Source organism: Puma concolor, chromosome E4 (genome assembly GCF_028749965.1).
Source record: "Puma concolor isolate L17-30 chromosome E4, mPumCon1.1.hap2, whole genome shotgun sequence".
Classification (NCBI taxonomy): domain Eukaryota; kingdom Metazoa; phylum Chordata; class Mammalia; order Carnivora; family Felidae; genus Puma; species Puma concolor.
The window spans coordinates 62,859,830-62,877,472 of NC_141683.1; the positions used below are offsets into that span (position 1 = coordinate 62,859,830).

The 17,643-nt window shown below is 43.3% G+C and overlaps 1 protein-coding gene across 4 annotated transcripts in view; it reads right to left on the reverse strand.

The window, feature by feature from the left end:
* Positions 1-17,643, reverse strand: part of PLD5 (phospholipase D family member 5) — a 423,767-nt gene that overhangs the window by 103,369 nt on the left and 302,755 nt on the right. For all 4 annotated transcript variants that reach the window (XM_086694252.1, XM_086694254.1, XM_086694255.1 and 1 more), the window contains one exon: positions 11,806-11,933. In XM_086694252.1, coding sequence (XP_086550378.1) covers positions 11,806-11,933 — 128 coding nt within the window. The remainder of the gene's footprint in view (positions 1-11,805; positions 11,934-17,643) is intronic.

Genomic DNA, 17,643 nt, shown 5'->3' on the forward strand with positions numbered 1-17,643 from the left:
CCAGGACTTGATTAAAAATTCTCCAATTGTCCTCATGTTTCCTGCTCTCAAATTAGGATCAAACCGGAGGAAGCCACATATGTCTCCCTAACCAATCAATCGCACGATAAACCCCCATCTAGTCCGCCCTGCTCTCACTCCCTCCAGCCGCATGCACCTGAAGCCTTTCCTCTTCCTGCCACAAAGCCTCCCCTCTGCCTGCCTTTAAGTCCCTGCCGAAGCCCTGTGGTAGTGGCTGACTCCCCAGCTGTAGCACACTCTCAATAAACAGCTTCTGCTTATTCTCACTTGGGTGGCCTTCATTTATCTTCACACCCCTGTTCAATTTCCTCTCATTATGAGCACTGATCTGATTAACTAGCTAAAATCTCTTTAAGTCTGTGTCTGAAAACCAAGGTTTTAGTTCTGTCTCCCAGATTTGTTAAGTGTAAATCTGGCCAGTTGCCTTCTATGCATTTTACTGCTGGTGATAACGTTGGGCAGCACAGGATATAGAATAAAGAGCCCCTCATCCATGCCCCTAGGGTGTCATTGCCCACATCTCTGTGCTGTTAAGGAGGCCACATGCTTTGGAGATTTATGAAATCTTTGCCAAAGATCATAAATAAACACTAGCGCCTCTGGCTTTCTCTTGACCTTGACCTAGGTAACTTATCAAGGAAGGAAAAGGTTTCTTTGTCATCAGCTCCAAGGCTGCCATGTATTGAGCAGTAACCTGCTGCAGGTTCAGTTGGGTGTGTTAGAATATCTCATTCCATTCCTAGCAACTGTATGAGGTTGGTAGTATTACTCTAATTGTAGAGATACAGAAATCAAAGCTCAGGGGAAAAAACAAAAAACAATAAAAAAAACTGACCAGCATCAAATAATTGTAAAAAAATTCTGCAATTGTATAATTGCAGAAGAAAAGTGCTCCTACAGCGATAAGCCAAAGTCCACACGGGGAGGCTACTTTTTAAAAAAAAAAATTTTTTTTTAACATTTTATTTATTTTTGAGACAGGGAGAGACAGAGCATGAACAGGGGAGGGTCAGAGAGAGGGAGACACAGAATCTGAAACAGGCTCCAGGCTCTGAGCTGTCAGCACAGAGCCGACTTGGGGCTCGATCTCACAGACCGCGAGATCATGACCTGAGCCGAAGTCGGCCGCCTAACCGACTGAGCCACCCAGGCGCCCCCGGGGAGGCTACTTTTGAAGTACTATACTGAATTCTGGCCATCCTATTTTATTTATTTTTTTTTATAAATGTTTATTTATTTTGAGAGGGTGAGTGGAGGAAGGGCAGAGAGGGAGGGAGAGAATCCCAAGCAGGCTCTGTGCTGTCAGTGCAGAGCCTGATGCGGGGCTTCATCTCACAACTGTGAGATCATGACCCCAGCTGAAATCAAGAGTCAGATGCTTAACCAACTGAGCCACCCAGGCACCCTGGCCATCATATTCTAAGAGGGACTTTAGCCAAATGGGATTATATATAGATAAAAAGTGGCCAGGATAAAGACCTGAGACATATCACATAAGGAGCCATGATAGAGATCTCAGATTATCATGCCATTCAGAACATATTTATTCAGGGAGTAGGAGCTGGAGGGACATGTGAGGGAAATTTTTGGAAATAAAGAATTTCCACTTGGAAGGACTTACTAAGCCCCATCTTAGCAAAGGCAGAGAGGAGAGGGTAAAGTGATGCTCTTATTTCTTCACCTAATTGCACAAATTGAGACTATTTTTATAAGAGACAATAAACTGGCTTTGTAAGAATGCCTCCCAAGGGAGACTAGGAAAGAGATTTCCTACTTACGCCTCTTTTGAACAATACCATCTGCCAAATTGTTCCTGTAAATATTGTAGAAAATAATCGTGACTTTGTTAATGAAGGTGTGGCCTGCTAATCTGTTTCCTCTGTAAGGAACCTGCCTACCCCCCACCCCGCCCCATTTACTTTAGAATGCATCTGCACCCAAACCTGACCTTTCTGAGCAGCCCAGATAATCTTCTAAATCAACACTGCGAGAATTAATCCTTTGTTTGCCTTCACTGTGTGTTGCCCAAGGAATATTAATTATTCTCTGTTGCTTTTCTGGTTGAGTTTCCTTTTGCTTTGGTTCGTTTTTATTTCGCTTCTGACATCTGGTTACCGGCATTACCAGTGTTCCACTAGGAGCTAAGCATGTCTGTAGAAACTCATAAATTCAGGGGAAAAGGTAGGCGCAGCGCCAGCACTGACTGGGGTTGGCAAGATGTGCCACGGGACAGAGGCCTCCTCTTGCCCACTGGTTCACCCCCTGGGTGTTCAAACTCTGCCTCTTCCCTCTGTCCTTTTAACTGAAAGAAAAGGGGACAGGTGCCAGAACCAAAGGTGTGTTAAACCTTAGTTCTCTTTCTCATTGCTAATGTCAGGCACAACCTCAACCTGATGGAGGCTTGCCAAGAGTGACCCGGCCTGGTGAGCAGAGGGAGTGTGACTCTGCTCAATATCTCACCAAATGGTCACTGTCAGGAACTAGCAGCTACAGATGAAACCAGTAGTTTGGGGGCAGTAAAGAACCATCATTATTCAGGTGCTCAAGATATTAGACAAAAAGCAACAGATACCAGCCAATCCCTTTTCTGTTTGTCCGAATGTCCAGTGGACATGAAAACTGCCCCTTTCTCCTGACATTCCCCATTTCTGTTGACAGTTTGGTCCTTCTCTAGTGGGCCCACTTCCAGGGGCTGGAAATAAGCCCACTGTTCCTTCTGGCTCATTCCTTATGGCCCATCAGTCATTATGATGCAGCGTTTTGCCAGGTCTGTCCATTCCATTTCCTTGTAGCTCCCATAGTCCCTGTGTGTACCAGTCAGAGCGCTCCAGAGAAACAGAACTGACAGGGTATATATATATATAACCAACAGGAGATCTTATATCTATATGTACATAGATAGGTAGATAGAGATAGAGAGACAGAGATAGACAGAGATAGATAGAGATAGATAGAGATAGAGATTGATAGAGATAGAGACAGAGACAGAGATAGAGATAGAGACAGAGAGATAGAGATACAAAGAGAGAATTTTAAGGAATTGGCTTGGCTTGCGATTGTAGGAGCTCACAAGTCTGAAATCCACAAGGCAGGCTAGCAGGGTAGGGACTCAGGCAGGGTGTCTATGTTGCAGTCTTGGGACCAAATTTCTTCTGGAAACTTCAGTCTTTGCTCTTGAGAGCTGCAACTGGTTGGGTGAGGCCCACCCTTAGTATGAAGAATAATCCACTTTACTCAAGTCTACTGATTTAAATGTTAATCACACCTCAAAACAACCTTCACAGCAACATCTAGACTGTTTGAAGAAACAACTGGGCATCAAGTTGACACAATCTGCCTTCCCACCATCATTACCCAATCCTGTCACTTCTCTCTTTAATTTTGGCCATAGGCTCCCTGTCTCCCCACTCTTGTCACCCCTCCACCCATGCCCTTTGTCAAGGTCTGTTCCAGTCCTGCCAGGTCCTGGCCTCAATCACGATCCTCAGTGGCCCCTGTAGCCTGCAGGACTCAATTCACACACACCCTGTGCAGGGCAATCTCAGGCCTTCCTGAGTTTATCTGTGTCTTTCCTAGCCTTGGGTACAAGGGCTCTGCAACTAGAACATCCTGGGCTGGCAAGAAATTGCTCACAGGTCTTCTAACACCACACTCGTTCCCAGTGCTGTGTATTTGCCCAGAATCCCTTAAGGGTCACAGCTCACAAATCCCTTAAGGGTCAGCTCAACATCCAACATCTCACTGTGGCCTTTACTGTTTAGTCTGCGGGGATTTTCCTCTCCCCAAGTCCCCAAAGTACTCATTGACAATCCTACTCATTCAGCACCAGGGTTCATGGCCTCGGGCTGTGGAACACAGAGGACCCTGACCTTGACCCTGAGCTTGGGGTAACAGCTCTACTGTCACCATCTTGAAGTTCTTGATAATTTTTTTTTAATTTTTTTTTTTTAACATTTATTTATTTTTGAGACAGAGAGAGAGAGAGCATGAACGGGGGAGGGTCAGAGAGAGAGGGAGACACAGAATCTGAAACAGGCTCCGGGCTCCGAGCTGTCAGCACAGAGCCCGATGCGGGGCTCGAACTCACGGACCGCGAGATCGTAACCTGAGCCGAAGTCGGCCACTCAACCAACTGAGCCACCCAGGCGCCCCTCTTGATAAGTTTTTTAGCAAGAGGTCCCACATTTTCATCTCATACTGGGTCCCACAAATTAGGCTGTTTGGCCCACTTGGCAAATATCCTGGGTAGTCATGCTCCCTTGAAGAATGCTCAAATATTTTGTTTTTCAAACTGGATTCTAAAGTTTTTGCAGGTTTCTGTCATTTTTTTCCCAAACTCTCTGCCGTGATTAGGGCAGTTTCCTGAATAGAGTAAATGTGCAATAGCCACGTTGATTACCTCTACCACTGTAATCCCTGGTCTTCTCATTGTTCAGTTGTTCTGTTGCTAAGGATACAGAACCCTACAATTACCAGATTTGGAATCACATATTTTTCATAAGGTAGCACGTGTAGTGAAAAGGCCTGAGAGTCCTTAAGTCCTAAATCCTGACACAAGGGATGAAGGGGTCGCGGGTAAGTGACTAACATCTACCCACCCCAACCCTCCAGCCCTTCACCTCAGTGTTCTCATCGGTAAATTGCATCTCATGCAATTTATTTTTTAAACTTATCATACTGGTTTAGAGCAGCATTTGTGGAAACACAGAGGCTTCAAGGAGTATGTGATCCACAAAATTAACTGTGGAAAGCAGTTCATGGCCAAAAGGGTTTAATGAGGGTTCATCCTCTCCTACCCTCTTAGAGATTCTCAGAGCACATTAGCATATTAATGGCTCTGAGGAGTCCCACAGTAAAAGAAACCTATTTAAATGAAACCCATAGCTTCTCACTCTCAGGGAGTAGAGTCCCCTTCTCAGTGAACGGCATTTCCTAAGACACACCTTGGGAAACACTAGACTGATTATTCTCTGAGCTAATTTCCAGTTCCAAGATAAACAGCCTTAGTGATTCTAGATTCCAGGCGGAGCCTGGGCTGGCGGGTTCCATCTCCCACCGGAGCCACCGGATGTGTGTGGGTGTGCTGAACTGCTGTGCCACCACCCAGGTGCGGGTCACTGATGGTCTCGTCACCAGCAAGGTCACCGGGCTCCTGTGCCCCATGAGAACCGGCCTGTTTCAATGTACTCCTTTTTAGGTCTTTTCAGAACAAAGGTGGATTAAGGTTAAAACACATGTTAACAGAGTTTAAACAGGCCTATTCCTGTTTGCTCAAAATGCATTTTAAAATATTATTTAGGCGAAGCTGGGTGGCTCAGTTGGTTACGCAACCAACTCTTGACTTCACCTCAGGTCCTGAACTCACGGTTCATGAGTTTGAGCCCCACGTCCGGCTCTGCTCTGACAGTGCGGAGCCTGCTTGGGATTCTGTCTCCCTGTCTCTCTGCCCCTCCCCAGCTCACTTTCTATCTCTCTCAAAATAAATAAAAATAAACTTTAAGAACAATAAAAAATAAAACATTATTTAAAAATCTCCCCTTTTCAGAGTTGCCAGATTCTCGTGACCAATGAACCTATGGAAATCTGCTTTGAACTCCCGTCTACTATTCATTCAAGAGGGTATGTTCAAAAATTATAAATGTAACTATTTCTAAAAATGTGATTTTCATGTTTTCCTTCCTGCTTCTTGTACTTCAACATCACACCTTCCAGAGCCCCTTGGTTTAAAGATTGCTGTGCCCTTTTCTTCCTACTTCACACACCCGTTAATCTTTTGTTTGTTTTGTTAGTGTTGTATTTTTTGTTTCCTCCATGGTGTTTTTAAGCACTCCCAAGACTCACAAACCCAGACCCCTTTGTGGAAAAGCTTGTGGCGCTATCCCTTTCCTCCCACAGGATTCCCTGGTGGCCGTGGATTCCGGGGGAGCACCCTGAGCCATGGGGGAGAGGAATACAGAAGCACACATATTGACTCCCTAGTCTTTGAAATTCAACCCAGAGGCTAAGAGAGTCTGCAGAACTCAGTACCAAGCAACAGCAGGTGCCAACCTGTGGCCATCATATCATCGTGGGTGTGCAATCAGAAAGAAGTGAATGAGTAAAGGGTTTCTTTTTTCAAATTTTTTTTTTTAACGTTTATTTATTTTTGAGACAGAGAGAGACAGAGCATGAACAGGGGAGGGGCAGAGAGAGAGGGAGACACAGAATCCGAAACAGGCTCCAGGCTCTGAGCAGTCAGCACAGAGCCCGATGCGGGGCTCGAACTCACGGACCGTGAGATCATGACCTGAGCCGAAGTCGGCCGCTTAACCGACCAAGCCACCCAGGCGCCCCAAGGGTTTCTTGATGAACAGTATTGTTACCTTTTCTTAAAAGAGCTAGTGAGATGAAATCTATAGCTTAGGAAACAGCAAGATCATGGAAGAGAATGAGTTTTCATAAATATAATTTATTTTTTATTTCTTAAAATTAAAAAAAAAAAGGTTTATTTATTTTTGAGAGAGACAGAGAGAACACGAGTGGGGGAGGAGCAGAGAGAGAGGATCCGAAGCAGGCTCCACGCTGACAGCATTGACCCTGATGTGGCGCTTCAACTCACCAACTGAGATCATGACCTGAGCTGAAGTAGGACGCTCAAACAACTGAGCCACCCAGGTGCTCCATGCAGTTTATTTTTTAAAATTATTAGCAGTGAGGGGTGCTTTAATGGCACAGTGGGTTAAGCGTCTGACTTTAGCTCAAGTCACAATCTCACGGCTCATGATTCAAGCCCCACGTCGGGCTCTGTGCTGACAGCTCAGAGCCTGGAGCCTGCTTTGGGTTCTGTGTCTCCCCCTCTCCCTGCTCCTCCCCAGCTTGTGTTCTCTCTCTCTCAAAAATAAATAAATAAACTTAAAAAAAAGTTTAAAATTATTAGCAGTGAAAGAAGAGTGAGGAGTTTGGAGAAAGACTGCCTGGATATGAATTCTAGCCTTACTACCTCCTGGAAGGTGACCTTGGGTAAGTCACTTAATTGTGCCTCACTTTCTGCCTTTCTAAAATAAAGCCATGATGGTATTATTTACAATAAAGGGTGATCGTGAGAATTAAGTAAATTCATACTTTTTCAATCCTTAAAGAAGGCTTAGTACAGAGAAAGCCCTCAATACAATGAAGCTTTGATTTTTAGTATTATTATTTCTCCTACTTGCCATACATTGAAGGTAATAATTAGTAACAATAATCTGATTGCACTAGAAAACTTCACAAAATATAAAGCTGATGAAAGAGGTTGAATTTGACGCTTGGAAAATGCATTCTAATTCTTCATGTAATTGTTAGCCTCACACACAACTTTGTTCAAAGGAAAATCTGCTCTCACGTACGGGTCCTGCTGAGCAGTGTTTTATGCCACACTGAGGCAGACCAAGAAAAATCCCACGCAGCCAAGCACAGTTGAAAGGAAACCTAACTTAAGGTAGATGATTAAGCGTAATAATGGGATCCCAAATACTGAGTGCTATGGGGAGGGGTGGACAAGGTAGGAAACAGCACTTTTGTGGAAGCGCAGAGAGGCAGGGGAAAGGAGGTGGGTGTTGAAAGAGAACCCTCTTAGCAGGTGACATAGGTGCAGGGAAGCTGATGGGATGCTAACTGTTCTTGAAGAAGAGTTTTAAACCCTGTCCCCTCCCCAGCTACATCTCGTCTCCAACCTCATCCAAGAGTATAGTCTCTTCTGAGAGGAAAATGAGAAAGACTGTTAAAGGAGGACTGAGATTTATTTTAGTTTTTAAGAGTTGGGTTTAGCAGAAAATGACGACTTTGCATCGATTTCCACCTCAGTCCCAGATGGACTCTACCGACTTGACCATAAATCTAAAGAAGAGGAGAGCCATCTCCAAATGCCTGATTCCTACACAGGTTAGAAAGTGTTTTACTATTTTACAGGAGAGAAGAGTCACAGAATAGCATCTGTTCTGTTTTTATTTTCCAATATTATCTTCATTTGGAAGATGGCCATAATAGCCACCCTTAAGTTGCTATGAGAACTGAAGAATCAGGTCTGAAGCTATTAGCACAGTGCCTAGCACATACATACTGGCCTTTTGTAAAAAATAACAAAGATTTCTTCCATTCACCTCCTCCCAATTCCCTGGCCTCGGTGGAGTTTAACCTGTTATTAAATTTACAACCAGCATCACAATGCAGATTTCTGCAAAAGCAGTCCATGTGCCCTGAAAACACTGATGGCTTAAACATTTGCCATCAATGTATACATTTCATTCCAGCCTTTTCTCCATTCTACTCAAGGGTGCTCTCCAAGGACTGTTTCCATGGACAGCTGGTGAATATGACACTTCATGTGCCCTCTCTTCATGGAGATGTTTGGAATTGTTAAAAAGGAAGCCCAAAATGGAGTCACTTATGTTAAATCCATAAACATAAGTGGTAATGTTTGTTACCAACTTAACAAAATGGTTTGTTAAATCCAAACCAAGATTTAATATCTAATTTAACTGCAGTTTCAACCACTCTGGAATGTAACATTTAACCAGCCAATATGGAATTACCTGGTCCGCACTAGTGAAATAATCCACCAGAGAGATCTCTCCTTTTACCCTTAGCGAGGTGACTTTGCTTGAAATAATTCATTCTTTGCTAATAATTACCTTCCCCCCTCCCTTTCTTCCTTTAAAAACTTTTCCCTTTCTACGGCCTGCAGAGCTCCTGGTTTACTAATTGTGAACGGTTGAATAAAGCCAATTTGATCCCTGAATTTACTCAGTTGAATTTTTGTTATTTAACAGAGTGCTGAGCACCTTTTCATAGTCCTCCTTTCTGTGAATTTATGATGGATCAAAAAATAAGTTTATTTTTTAACCTGTTATTTCACTTACTCCATACTTAAGATGCACCATGATATCCATTTAGGTTTTTAAAAGTAAACTCTGCTGGTATATCTGAGCTGGTCTCTTTGAAGGAGAGAAATCTCAGGAGTCCATTCTGTTTATTCTCCCTTTCATTACCTGGCTTATGAGCTGAGAACAAACCAGCTATGCGACAGGACAGGGTCAGAGGGACAGATCTGGAGGCCCAGCTCACAAAACAGCATAATAGAGAGGCTGCAATTCTCCAGTTCCTACTGAGAAGGACATTTAAGTGAATGGCAAAGAGTTGATTGCTCCTTAGCAAAGGTGCTTGACTAGCTGTGAAACAGAGCTGGGTCCTGGTATTGTCCCATGTTGTCCTCTGACTCATGGGCAAGTCTGGTCTTCTCCATACATGAAGGGAAACTATCACTTCACAACGTGTAAGCAAGCAGAGATCCCAAGATGGTTTCAAGTCTTCATTTGACTAATAGGAAATAACGTGCCACCCATCCTTCATCTGCATTTACCATGTTTTGTGGGGAAGACTTGCCATTTCACAGTGAGGATCCATTTCCAAATGAGTACACAGCAAGGAATGAACATTAAAAGGTCAGCCTACTTTCCTAGAAAACACACAGCAAAAATCAGAGACCAAGGAGTAAGCCTCAAGCAGGGAAACCAACACTTGACTATTCATGTCCATTTGCCTAATGAAAGAAGTAAAAGGAAACGAAGATAACTTGCTCAAACATTTGGAGAAAAATGTCATTAAACCTTAATAATTCAAACCCCAGTCAAAAGGAATTCATGGAACTTTAAACCTTTTCAACTAACATTGCTTAATGACAAAGGAAATACAATTTGGTGGTGGGGAAGTGCATTTAAAAAAAAAGGCAAAATGATTCTCAAGTTAAAAACCACCTAGAAGCAGAATTTACATGTAATCAGTATTGTGATAGAACTGATTTTACCTATTTATTATAGGAGACCAAGCGAAAATTTCTGGGCAAAAGATGCTTACTGATTAATAAAAGATGAATTCAGATATTTCTATGAATTAGACTATTTTTATCTAACTCCTCTGAATTCATGAGGCTTTAATATTGCTTTTGACTTACTTCTGGTTTCTGAGGTAAGCCAAAGTTGCTATAACCCATATTTTTTATATCTGTGCTTGAAGGGCTATCACACAGATATGTTAAATCAAAATTTATATTTTCATTAACAGAATTAATACTGAAAGGAATTGGCTTAAAAGATTTAGTACTGAAATTCAATTCAGGGCTCAGGTCTACTTATCTTTAAAATGGAGACAAAAATAGTGTTTCCATCATAGGATCACTGTGAGGTTTAAAGTAAATAATTCATTTAAATGATTTAGAACAGCGCCTGGCATGCAATATAAGCTAGTTATTATTGTCATGATTGTTCATGGATACTATTATTTTGCTCAGAATCATTTTTATATCAGTAGATAGTGCCTTCAAATTTCCTGAGCAAATATAAAATAAACCATGTTTTGCCAATCTTGGATGGTGTCTGCATCCTAAAACTGATCAGAAAATCTTCTTCCAGTGTTCCCTTCTTGCTGGGGGGAGACTGTATTATTAGAAACAACAGTGGTTTGGGGTGCCTGGGTGGTTCAGTTGGTTAAGTGTCCAACATTGGCTTAGATTATAATCTCACGGTTCGTGAGTTCGAGCTCTGCGTCAGGCTCTGTGCTGAGAGCTCAGAGCCTACAGCCTGCTTTGGATTCTGTGTCTCCCTCTCTCTCTGCCCCTCCCCTGCTCACACTCTGTGTGTCTCTCTCTCAAAAAAGAAATAAAAAAAAAAAAAAAAAAAAAAAGAAACAACAGTGGTTTGACCCTCAAGACTGGATTACTGACTATCCTTTAAATATAAAACTAAACAAAACAACCTTAGATAGATTGTACTTTGGCTCTATACTGTCTATTCCCTGGAGAGGGAAGTAAGTGGACTTTTAGTATTTAGTTTGCCTGCTGTATATTTCTTTTACAGCTGCCACTGTTACCTGCCTGAACCCAAAGAAAGGAAGGTGTGGCATTTTAAGGACAAGAGGACAACAGTGGAAATCGGGGGGGGGGGGGGGATAATTAAATCCCTGAATCCACCAGTACAAATATCAAGTTACCTTCTCTCAGATTTATCCTATGTGGTGATGTCTTTCTTTACAAGTTACGGCCTTGTGTCTATCTGTACATCCCTACTTTCTTTCCCATAAGAAATGCAGTACAATTCACTTGGTAATTCCAGTGATCTGAATATTAAAAGAGCTCAGCTAAAAGCACGTATGGGCCGCTTAGCATGCATGGTTGACCGGCCAGTCTTCCTATGCACCCCAGGACGGAGAACTTCCCGTCATCAGTTGACTGGTGGGAAGAAGGTGATTTGCAATCCTCTGTGGATCGCGCTGGCACAAATAAATACCTGAACATTACAGATTTATCAAGTGAACCTTCAAGATATTTGAAGCGAACTATTCACAAAGAGGAAGATGACATCCTCATGTTAATATATTTATTAAAGGAATAACACAAACGATTACTGTTCTCAAACATACTACCCTCCGCTGAAGTTATGTTTTCCTCTGTCTCACAGATTCTGTGACCCCATGCTGAACATTTAGGCCCGGATACCATAAATCACGTGCCATCCTGCTCTCCAGAATCTGGAGGTAGCATCTGAATTACAAAAGCACAGACACAAGGGTAGGATTTGGGGTGGATGATGCTGTCAAGGAAGGTGTCTCATTTTGCATTAAACAGAGGCCAGCCTCTTAAAACTACACAGTTAAAAATAAAAAATGCTGTAGGTTTTATTTCCCACAGCCACACTATGGGTGCCCAAGCGCTTTATGAAGCTGGCACCTCTGATGCCGAGGGAACTCAGAGTTCATGTGATGTGCAAGGATTACCTGCCCCAGTGACTGCCAGTCTAAGCCGGCACTGCCGATGTAAACATGCTGCTTGTCCACGATCCAGAAGGAAGACTGCAGCCGGCCCTTGTTGTAGGCGGTCATGTTCATGTAGGTCACCTCGGCTCCTGGGGAGATCAAGGACATCCTGGTCAGCCTCAGAGTCCAGGCCTTGAAGGTGCAATCAGACATCTACCAGCAACAATACTCATGGTTTGCACTGATCACAAATGGCATTCGGGGAGGCCAAATATTTACATTAGCGTGGTGCACAGAAGACCCTCCAGGAGTTACTTTGTTCTCAAAAGAATCCAAAAGGAAAATCATAAGAATTACACCTGCACCTGGTGAGAGGAGGCTCTAGTATCCACAAGAGACAAGAACTGTGGCTTCTCCAGTCAGATGTGATTCAAATCCCGGCTCCATCACTTACCACCCGGATGGTGAGATACGTGCACCAAACTTTTTTTCTTTTAGAGAAATTTTCATACAGATTTGCAATCAATAAAAGGGTCATCCTGTTTCGTATTACAGCTCTCCTTCACAAGACATTGTCTCTCTTATCCTTTCTATTCGTTATTTTCACCCTTGACCCTTCAATTGCTTTTGCTTCTTCATTATCCCTCTTCATGATTAATCTGGATTTGGCCTCCTACTGGCCTTTCTTTTTTTAAATTTTTTTTTTAATGTTTATTTATTTTTGAGACAGAGAGAGACAGAGCATGAACAGGGGAGGGTCAGAGAGAGAGGGAGACACAGAATCTGAAGCAGGCTCCACGCTCTGAGCTGTCAGCACAGAGCCCGACGCGGGGCTTGAACTCACAGACCGTGAGATCATGACCTGAGCCGAAGTCGGACACTTAACCGACTGAGCCACCCAGGCGCCCCTTCTACTGGCCTTTCTTAATCTGATGGTTAATTTAAGCAACGATTATGTAAGCCTTACAAAAACGCAACCGTGAATGGTAAACTAGGTCACTCAAACTACTGTTAAAACCCAAAAACACATTTTAAGATCTAAATCTAGTTTTTTAAAAACGTTTGATTTATTTTTGAGAGAGACACGCAGACAGAGTAGGGGAGAGGCAGAGAGGGAGGGGGACAGAGTATCTGAAGCAGCATCCAGGCTCTGCACTGACAGCAGAGAGCCTGATGTGGGGCTTGAACTCATAAAATGTGAGATCATGACCTGAGCCGAAGTTGGACGCTCAACCAATGAACCACCCGGGTGCCCTTAAGTTTCAGTAACTCTTTAATTTTTTTCAAGTTTATTTATTTATTTATGAGAGAGAGAGAGAGAGAGACAGAGAGAACAAGTGGGGGAGGGGCAGAGAGAGAGGGAGAGAGGGAATTCCAAGCAGGCTCCACACTGTCAGCTTGGAGCCCCATGTGGGTCTCGAACTCACAAACCATGAGATTATGATCTGAGATGAAACAAAGAGTTGGACGCTCAACCGGCTGAGCCACCTAGGCATCCCTTCAGTAACTGTCCTAAGCACGACGTGTCATAATTGTCATGCTGTTCCATATTGCTGCCTCAGGACTATGCATTTACAACTTCTCAAAACAAACATATAATCCACTGAATGCCATTAAGTCTATTTATTGATTTTTATTTCAGTAGATTTGAAACATGAGTTTCAGGTATACAACACAGTGATTCAACAAGTCTCTACATTACACTGTGAGGCCCACAAGTGTAGCTACCAGCCGTCACCATGCAACACTATTAAAACACCACTGACTGTATTCCCTACACTGTGCCTTTTATTCCTGTGACTTCTTCATTCCCTAACTGGAAGCCTGAATGCAATTAAACTTAAATAAATTCTTCTAAATTTCCACTTCTTTAAAAGAACAGACCCATATGCGTATGTTCCATGAAGTAGCTATTTTGTTTTCAGACATTCAATATTAACGAAGAGGATGAATTCTTGGTGGCCTACTGGTCACTGTCTTCATGAGCAGAGGAAGATGAAACACTGTAGGCATATGGATATATTCCAGGATATCAGAAAGGACGAGTGGTTTATATATGAGCTTCACCTGTAACTCTTGGGAAAAGGTAAAGTGAGAACCTGGGCCCTGAGGCAGGATGTCGAGAGGGGCTATGGGGCTGGAGCAGGACCGGGGGGGGGGGGGGGGGAGGCCGGGGCGGGGGGGGCTAGCGTGCAGGCAGATTTCCTTGGCCTCCAGCCACCCTGGAATAGTCTCATCTAAGGAATGGTTACAGGCCCCAGAGAATGAACAGTTGGGTAGAGTGGGCTCTCAATGTCCAACGTGGGTGGTTGCCACATTGGCAACTGGAGAGACCCACATCTGCACAGATGGTGTGGTGCCCCGGTGTCCCCCAAAGACACAGCTGCCAGTGCTCCCAGGTGGATGAAGAGCAGCGTGTATCTTCGGGGAAGTGTCCCTTTCCTACGGCTGCCGTAACACAGTGAATCGGTTAAAACAACAGAAGTCTACTGTGTCTCAGTTCTGGAGATGGCAAGTCCAGAATCAAGGTGCTGGCAGGGGAGCCTGCAGGGGAGAGTCCTTCCTTGTCTCTTCCCACCTTCTGGGCAATGTCTGATGTTCCACCGCGGGCCCACCTCTGTTGTCACATGGAGTCTCCCCGTTTGTGTCTCAGTTTCTCCTGTGCTCATAAGGACACGAGTCCTGTTGAATTAAGGGCCCACTTCACACAAGTGTGATCTCATCTTAACTAATTATATCCCCAAAACGCCTCTTTCCAAATAAAGTCACATTCTAAGGGGCCGAGCATTAGGTCTTCAACATGTCTTTTTTGGGGGGACACAAGTCAATTGACAACACAGATCCAGGCTACTTTCCCTGGCCATGCCCTTCAACAGCACTAGACTGAGCAGCACTGAGGGAAGCATCTTCTCATCTCTGGAAGGAAGAGAATGAAGGTGGTCTTGGTGTTTGCCTCAGGTTTTATCTTCAACAAGTGTCTCCAGGCAGGCCTTCACCTGCCTTCTTATTCTGACCAGAAACAACTGTAACCCTCTGTGACCCCAGCTGGCTCTCACCTCCTGGCCTGGAACACCGTGCCTGAAATTTGACCCGCAACCAATCGCTACTTTGCATTGCATTGTTTCCTTTTTATTAGATCCCTATCTGTTCTCATTCAGGTCTGCTGGAGCCCCAGGCCACTGGTCCATTTGAGGGAACACTGGGTGTATGGGAGGGGACCACTGGGACCATCCCTTTTGACCTCTCGATGCCACAGTGCACAGCCACTGCCCTCAAAGGACTTCATTAATTTACTTGGTACTTTAGCCCAAGGACTGTGATTTCAGGACCATGGGGCTTTTGTGATGGTCCAGCCAGAGCCTCCACAGTTAGTTATTGAGGCCTATAATTATTCTATAAAGGAACAGAAACTTTCCGTCAGCAAACCTTTACTGATATATACCAGGTATACCAGATATATACCACATATATATCTGATATACACAGATAAATATCAGAAACCTGATATATACCAGATACTATGTTACATGACAGTAGCAACACACGACCTAAAGTGGCTGAGTCAAGTCCAGGCCCACAAATAAAGTGTGATATTTAAACCAATTGGGATTGTTCACATAGCAAGGGGGCACCAAGTATCCGAAAGATCAGGAGGAGAGTCCCCATCGCTGTATCAGGGAACTCCAAGTGAAGGCCAAGGGCATGAATGGCTTCACAGTTGTGCTGGGGGCCATGGCCACATGTGCAAAAGCCCTGGTACCACGTACAGACATCAAGCAACAAGTAGTAATAGTAACATCCATCCACTCAACACTACATGCACCCAGCACCAACACAGCTGGGCCACCGCAACCCCGCAGGGGATGTTATAGTTTCCCCATTTCAGGATACAACAAACAACTGCACGCGGTGTCCTAAATCAGCTGAAAAAATATTTGCCTGCATATAGTTTGTGGAATGTCACTTTCCCACTAATAATGATATGTCTCTTTGGGGCACCTGGGTGGATCAGTTGGTTAAGACTTCGGCTCAAGTCATGACCTTGCGGTTCATGAGTTTGAGCCCTGCGTCAGGCTCTGTACTGACAGCTCAGAGCCTGGAGCCTGCTTCAGATTCTGTGTCTCCCTCTCTCTCTGTCCCTCCCCGATCGCTCTCTCTCTCAAAAACAAAACAAAACATTAAAACGTTATAAAAAGAATTATGTTTTTCTATCAATCCTCCATCTATCTCTGAAGAAGACCTAAGCTTTTATCTTATTTTATACCTGACAGATAAATAGTCATATCCAACATGTCCCTGTTTATTACAGGCATATTATTCAATGTTTAGCTTAAAATAATTTATTTTACATGCACTTAGAAAATATCTTTGTTGACTGGTTACAGAGATTAGCCTCATCCTACTGTCTTTTTATATGTATTAGAAAGGTATGGTTAAAATCCAATGTTTTCTGGGGGCGCCTGAGTGGCTCAGTCAGTTAAGTGACTGACTTCCGCTCAGGTCATGATCTCGCGGTTTGTGAGTTCGAGCCCCGCGTCAGACTCTGTGCTGACAGCTCAGAGCCTGGAGCTGCTTTGGATTCTGTGTCTCCCTCTCTCTCTGTCCCTCCCCTGCTCACGTTCTGTCTCTCAATAACAAATAAACGTTAAAAAAAATTCAAAATCCAATGTTTTCTGACTATAAAACATATTTAATCACAAAAGTCGTTAACGCATCACTTAGTGCAGTATTATGTACAGAAGCTAAATTCAAGTTCATTTTCTAGTGTTATGCTAGAATTTGAATTGGCAAAGATGGTCCATACATTTTTGTGTATTTAAATTTTAATGTTTAAAGTTTAAAAATGTTCATATTTTTATATTTTATAAAACACAAAATTTGTAATACTTAATATTTAAAAATATTATACTTTAAAGAACAAACAATTCTAAAATTTGTATGGAACCACAAAAGGCCCTGAATAGTCAAAGTAATATTGAAGAAGAAAAACAAAGCGGGAGGCATCATAATCCCAGACTTTATCCTCTACTACAAAGCTGTAATCATCAAGACAGCATGGTATTGGCACAAAAACAGACACATAGACCAATGGAATAGAATAGAGACTCCAGAATTGGACCCACAAAAGTATGGCCAACTCATCTTTGACAAAGCAGGAAAGAATATCCAATGGAAAAAAGACAGCCTCTTTAACAAATGGTGCTGGGAGAACTGGACAGCAGCATGCAGAAGAATGAAACTAGACCACTTTCTTACACCATTCACCAAGATAAACTCAACATGGATGAAGACCTGAATGTGAGACAGGAAACCATCAAAACCCTAGAGGAGAAAGCAGGAAAAAACCTCTCTCACCTCAGCCACAGCAATTTCTTACTCAACACATTTCCAAAGTCAAGGGAATTAAAAGCAAAAATGAACTATTGGGACCTCATCAAGATACAAAGCTTCTGCACTGCAAAGGAAACAACAAAACTAAAAGGCAACCAACAGAATGGGAGAAGATACTTGCAAATAACATATTGGATAAAGGGTCTGTATCCAAAGAACTTGCCAAACTCAACACCCAAAACAAAATAATCCAGTGAAGAAATGGGCAGAAGACATGAATAGACACTTTTCCAAAGAAGACATCCAGATGGCCAACAGACACATTGAAACAATGCTCAATGTCACTCATCATCAGGGAAATACAAATCAAAGCCACACTGAAATACCACCTCACACTGGTCAAAGTGGCTGAAATGAACAAATAGGGAAACTACAGATGTTGGCGAGGATGTGGAGAAATGGGAACCCTGTTGCACTGTTGGTGGGAATGCAAACTGGTACAGCCACTCTGGGAAACAGGGTGGAGGT